This window comes from Halyomorpha halys, unplaced genomic scaffold (assembly GCF_000696795.3).
Source record: "Halyomorpha halys isolate HHAL.00 unplaced genomic scaffold, Hhal_1.1 Scaffold7.1, whole genome shotgun sequence".
Taxonomy (NCBI): domain Eukaryota; kingdom Metazoa; phylum Arthropoda; class Insecta; order Hemiptera; family Pentatomidae; genus Halyomorpha; species Halyomorpha halys.
Genome location: NW_027110368.1, coordinates 2,108,659 through 2,114,925, shown reverse-complemented (window position 1 = coordinate 2,114,925; position 6,267 = coordinate 2,108,659). Strand labels below are relative to the sequence as shown.

The window sequence follows — 6,267 nt, the reverse complement described above, 5'->3', positions numbered from 1 at the left end:
TTTATATTTTATATAGAAGCACAAAATAATAAAAAATATTAAATAATTTATACAGAATATAAAGAAAACTAATTTTAAACTAAAATATAATAAATATATTTAACATACATTCACTCCTATACACAATATTCATATAATTAACCTTGGAAACTCTGAGCCAAGCTTTTCCGCCCTCATGCGTAAGGCAAAGCAGCACTCGAAGAATCGCTACTCTCACAGCCACATCACTGGTATTAAAAGTCTGAGTCTATTTGAAAAATTTTCAAATAGCCTTAAATAGCAGTATGCCTATATTAATAATATTTTATTTCTCCAAAATTTTCCATGGTCCTGATAATCATACCACGAATTTTCATAAAATGTAGTTCTATGATGATCTCGCTTACCGTGCAGTCCATAAATAATTCAATATTGCTAAAAAATGTTGTTTTAAAATCAATTTACGGTTCCCATTGTTATGTTATTGGTTAACCGTGGTTCTAAGGCGAATGGGGGTTCCAGAAACCGCATTTATTGTTTATTTGTGTTTTTATTATCTATTTCTATAATATATTACTATTGTTTACTTACGGTAACTGACCTACAGATCTGATAAAAATCTATTATGTATCTACCTTACTCAAATGCAAGACATCTCTAACCCCTTTGTCATGGTATGCTAGATATAATTGTGTTTAATTAAATATAGAATTTCTTTTCCAAAGGTGTCGTGTTTATAAATTTACTTAGTTATGATAACTAGGTGGCATACCGGGGGGCATTCAAACTACGAATTTTTATTTTAACAGATAAATAAAAGTTTTCTATAAAAAAATTAAAAAAATTCTAGCCCAAATTATTTTTCTTTTATTTAGGGCTAATTTTATTTTTATTTTAACTGAACTAATTTTATCTCAAATTAGTAGGGCGCGTACCACATTAGATGTTTTCTAAATATGTTAATGAAGTGTTAGTTGTCAATTAATAATAAATTTAAATAATTCAGAAAATATGATTTTTTCAAATTTCCACCTGTTTTCAATCATTTTAACTTCTCCATTCGTTTGACAAAGAACTCTTACTATTTTACTAGCTTTGCGGAAGGCATCATAGAAAAAGAAAAGGCAGAGTTGGGTCCATCGGATGTATAAGTAGAGAGAAGAAATACGAGAACGCTACCGTTCATGTATTGAGCTGGAGTTCCGGTTTTATTATAATACAAAATATAAAAATCCTTGTATATTTTGTTAAATAAAAGTCGTAAATAATAGAATTCAAATAAAAATAAATGTAATTAAATTAAACACCAATGAGATTTACAAATTAATTATTAAACATTGAGTTAACAAACAACGCCAAATAAAATTGAAATGTAATTTTATTTTAATTTATATAAGTATATAGATATTAATATATACTTTATGTCATTTTGAATTCTTGAGCTACCTACATTCCACGCATCAGCTTTCCCAGTAAATTTTTATAATATTCATATACCTGTATTGTATTACGCACTGTTTGAACGAATATTTCCTTTAGTAGCAGATTTAGACATCGATAAACTTGTACAAGTAGATCGCATATCGTCGCGACAATGCCTAGTACATCTTGGGTCCACCACAGAATCAAAAGTCGGCCACCTAGGCCGGATACGAACCGGCGCTGCTGAAGTTACTGGCAGTCAATGGTTGCCTCTTTAACCTGTTCGGCTACAAATGGCCAATGCGTAAATCAATGTAGCAAAATTGGGAAGTACAACCAGACCTCCTGACCGCCTCGGTCGGTAATCGCTACCCAACGTGACAGACCCTTTTGTTTGGCCAAGCCTAATTTATTCCATTTTATTTAATTTTTTTTTTACCTGAATATATTTGTAAAAAATATATATTTTTTGAAATTTCTGTTAAGGTCTCATACTTAAAATTTTTTAATTTTTTTTTTCTAATATTTATTTATAGCTATTTACAACTGTACATTATAATACATTTAGTAAATCTGATCTAAGTTAAATTGGAGTGTTACAGGCGTGTAGAGAAACTACCCATTGGTAGCACTCTAATGACATTTTACATTTGCTGGTCTCGTGGCCATCTTCTTTTCAGGCGCCTCGGAGGATTGTCAGGAATGGAAGAGGATCCAAGATTAGAAACTAGGGGGTTTGAGTGGTTAGAGAGTTTATAATGGAAGGAGTGATATCTGGTTCGGGCTAGATCGGTTACATAGGGAACATTAAGGTCTTTATGTATGATTTTATTTTACTTAAAATTTAAAGTCAATTTGGCTTGTTGCGGTCTGTTTCAGGTATTCTCCATTATCGCTCTGCCATAAAGTAGGAGTGAATAATGAATATAATTGTAGATGAAACAAAATCACTCCTCAATCAGTTAAATGAAATCTCAACCAAGAAAAACAGGTACAAATGATTGGCTTATAAAAACATTTATTGCAAATTTTAAAAACAAAATATTTATTTGTTAATATGAATATCCAGATATTGTGAGTGTTTGTATATTGTTTTTTCTTCCCCACAAACGAAGATAGGAAAAAATGTTTGTATGTAGAAAATGAAAAAAATGTTTCCTCATAACCGTAAAGTTATTACTCCAGTTTAGGTTTTGCATATTAATTTAGTTCCGTGTTTTTCTGTCAGTAGTCAACTTTATGTTCGGGCCTAAGACTTACTACCATTAGCCGATTTTTATGTAATCTGAAGAGATTTTACCGGTTGGGAATTAAATGTTGCTATTACATTTTTTAAAATTTTCATTCACCACTTTTGCTTAAGCAGGCCTAAACTTATTTTCCTTAGCGTGTCTGTATTTGGAATTAAAACTGGAACTATTTGGAATAGCTACTTAGAAGGAGCTTATTCGATTTCAATTCGACCCAAAGTTAGGGTGAGGATGGGAGATTTGTGTAAAATGGGTCTATTATCAATTTTAATGTATCCCGTCAATACTTTTAGATTACACATACGCAAAAAATTTTTTTATTTTGACACACCTTTATTTCGATAACGTATTTGGCCCAAAATTACCGGAATGTCAAGGATTAGTTTAAATGTGGTCTGTTAAACATTTCTTCTACTGATTTTGCTTATATGTGTGAATATAATTTCTAGATTCGCCTATATTTAAAAATTTGATCAAGCGGGTATCACTTGGCCCCTATTTTGATTGAAATTAATTCTCGTTCTTTTCTAAACAGATTTTTCTATATTATTCTCTTTCGCTTTCTATTTTTCCAAATGAGCCTTTCAGTTGACAGAGTGACTTAAATTTTTATTTATTAGAGTTTTTAATAATATTTCTGATTTCAAAATTTGAACGATATTTTTTTTCAATAGTATGACAGAAATATAAAAATATAATCAGTTTACTAAAATTATATTCTGTCCTCAACTACATTATGCTAAATTTTTATAGAATCAGTTTTGAAAATACTATGAATGGTTTTATGAAGTTATTCTCTCAAAGTGCTCATATATATGTTAAGTGAAATTAAAAACTAATTGTTTAATAACTAAAGATTGGCGAAATAGAAAACTTGAGTGGGCATGCGCCCGGCAGTTAAGTCTCATCAAAATAAACCGTTTACTTATATGTTTTTTTGTCATGTTTTATTTCCTTCTATTACTTTATATGTTTAATACTATTTTTTTCAAAATCTTGGGCTTTTTAAACGGTATATGATAACTCTACATGTTATTATTATTATGACTCTACTGCTTGCAAGAACCAGGGCGTTCTCCACCACATTCAACCAATCTACACGGTGTCTTTCCATCTTTCAACATTTAAAAGTTTCCAATCTTCCTCCACATCGTCTAGCCATCTGATCCAAGGAAGTCCTCTTTCCTGTTTTTCATCTATTTAGCCATAAACCATTTTTTTCAGTATCCTTTCATCGGGAATCCTCTCAATGTGTCCTAACCATCTTATTATTGTTCTTTAGACAAAAGCCATGATGCTGGATTCCCCAAACAGATCCATCAGCTCCCCATTCCTTCTTCTCCAAATTCCATTATCCGAGACTCCTCCCCATATCCTTCTCAATACCCGTCTTTACCAGGAGTTGAGCATCTGTTCCGCTTTTCTTGTCAAGGGTCTTGTTTCTTCCACATGGATCACTACTGGCCTTACGATGGTTTTGTAAAAGAGCCACCGTCATTCTTTTAGAGAGAGCTCTAAACTTCAATATTTTTTGCAGTCATACGTCTATACAACAGCTCTTATGAAATGAGTTTTCAATGTGAAAAAATATTGTTTCTGTTCTACCTGCCTTCTAAAGTTAAAAATCAAGTTTTTTGTCGTTAATATTTACCTATTTCAGATTACTATTAGATATGTGAGATGGTGAATGGATTTCAAATAAACAATTTTTGAGGGATTAAAATTAGGTAGTTTTAAGGAAGATAATATAAAAAATCCTCATTTAAGGACTGTCAAACTATTTCAAGGAGATAAGACCTATCTGATATTAAAGACCTAATTTTACATTGATTTACCAAGTTCAATCAAAATTGTTAGAGCCATTTTTGAGAAAATCCTTTAAAAAATGTAAAATTGATTTTTTTCTCTTACAAATTTACACGTCTGATAAAGTATGGTCAAGTTATTGTTATTCATCTTATCTCACATTGCCTCTATCCCTGAAAGTTCGGTATTTACATGGAATTGTTTCCGAATTAGAAATGAACATTACTTATCATTATGTTTTGTGGGAATCAATTCACATCTTCAGGTCAAATAGGTTGGTACAAATATGTACGCTTTTGAACATGACGTTACTAACTCTTTTTTTTTTTATCCTTTTCTGAAGTAATTGGGTTAGTAAAAATGGCTTGATGAATTGGTCTTCGATTGCAATCTTCAAGGGAACCGGATTTCTTTTTTTTCAAAATAAATCTTTTATCTCAAAGATCGGCGCTGATTGTAGGTTCCCATGAATTATCCCTTGATCAACATGTCTAGACAACTAAAAAATCTACATACACGGACAAGTGGTTAATAATTTTTGTGTAATAATTTATTTATTGTTATTTAAAACTGTATACATTTATATAGATCAAGTAAATTTGCTGTAAGTGATATAATGACATGATACAAACATGTGGAGAATCTACCCATTGATAGAACTCCAAAAACATTCCTAGAGGAGAAGATCTCGAAGCCATCTGCTTTTCAGACGCCTAGGAGGATTATTAGGCAATGAAGGAGAAGCCAGGTTAGAAACGAATTGGTTTAGGTGGTTGGGAAGTTTATGGTGGACGGATTGGTATCGGTTCTGGGCAAATCGGCAACATATGGGACATTGAGGTGGACCATTGAGCATGGATGATTTAATTTGTGACAAAGTAAGAAGCATTAAGGATTTTACGAAGGATTGGATTCGGGAGGAATTCGATGGTTTAGTGGAGCACCATAGCTCAACTCCTTATGTCCATATAGGCCTTATAACAGTCATGTAGACCAGTCTTTTGTAATGGTTTAGACCGTTTGTCTAGTAAATGTTGAAATAGTCGGGATCGACCAGCAGTTTCCTGTCTTTTCAGCCTTGTATGAGGATTCCAGGTCAGTCGTTTGTCCAGATGTAGTCCTTAGTAACGTGGGGTATTATTAAAAGATACTGTGGGCAAGACGAAGGTTCACGACGAAGAGAAGATGTGATTTGGTGGGGTTTATTGGAATTTCTTCAAGGGTGGTGATATTAATAAAATTTAGATGTAATTTTCTATTTAACTATACCGAAAGCTTAGAACAAATGTGTTGTTAAGTTACTATTATTATTTTAAGGAATTTATTAAGGCTGGACATGGTTCTGAAGTTGTTTCCATATTGGTTCCCTGCCTTGATATACTAATTTCAAACTTCATAGAAACTTATCAGTGCAGTTTCATTACTTCGATGAAGTGTGTGATAAGAGATATGAACAATAAATAAAAATCTCAATAATTTCAACAATAATAATTCTCATTAATTTTAAATTAACAGAGAGGAAAAAAAATTTCACTACGTAATTCAAATACAAATGAGATCTATTAGTAAGTCAAATTAGAATTGTTAAAAGCTATGCGTGTCAGTAAAACGTTATGGTTTCTATCCAGTTTGAACGTCAACAATATCTGGATTTAAGTGGAATTTTTTTCGATTACTAGTTTCGTGAGCAAAATATTAAATATGCGACTACTTGTACTTTTAATTTCACTTACCTATATATTTCTTTAATGTTTTATCATTGATTTTTTTCCAGTGTGAGCACATGAATTTAGCCATCACTGAAATGGCT

At 31.7% G+C, this 6,267-nt stretch overlaps 1 protein-coding gene across 6 annotated transcripts in view; it reads left to right on the top strand.

Annotated features, from left to right (window-relative positions):
* Positions 1-6,267, top strand: part of LOC106677306 (aquaporin) — a gene marked incomplete at its 3' end in the record, with an annotated part of 133,659 nt that overhangs the window by 43,931 nt on the left and 83,461 nt on the right. Inside the window, 1 exon segment of one of the 6 annotated variants that reach the window (XM_067048536.1) lies at positions 2,281-2,392. Coding sequence (XP_066904637.1) covers positions 2,322-2,392 — 71 coding nt within the window. 6 annotated transcript variants of the gene reach the window in all.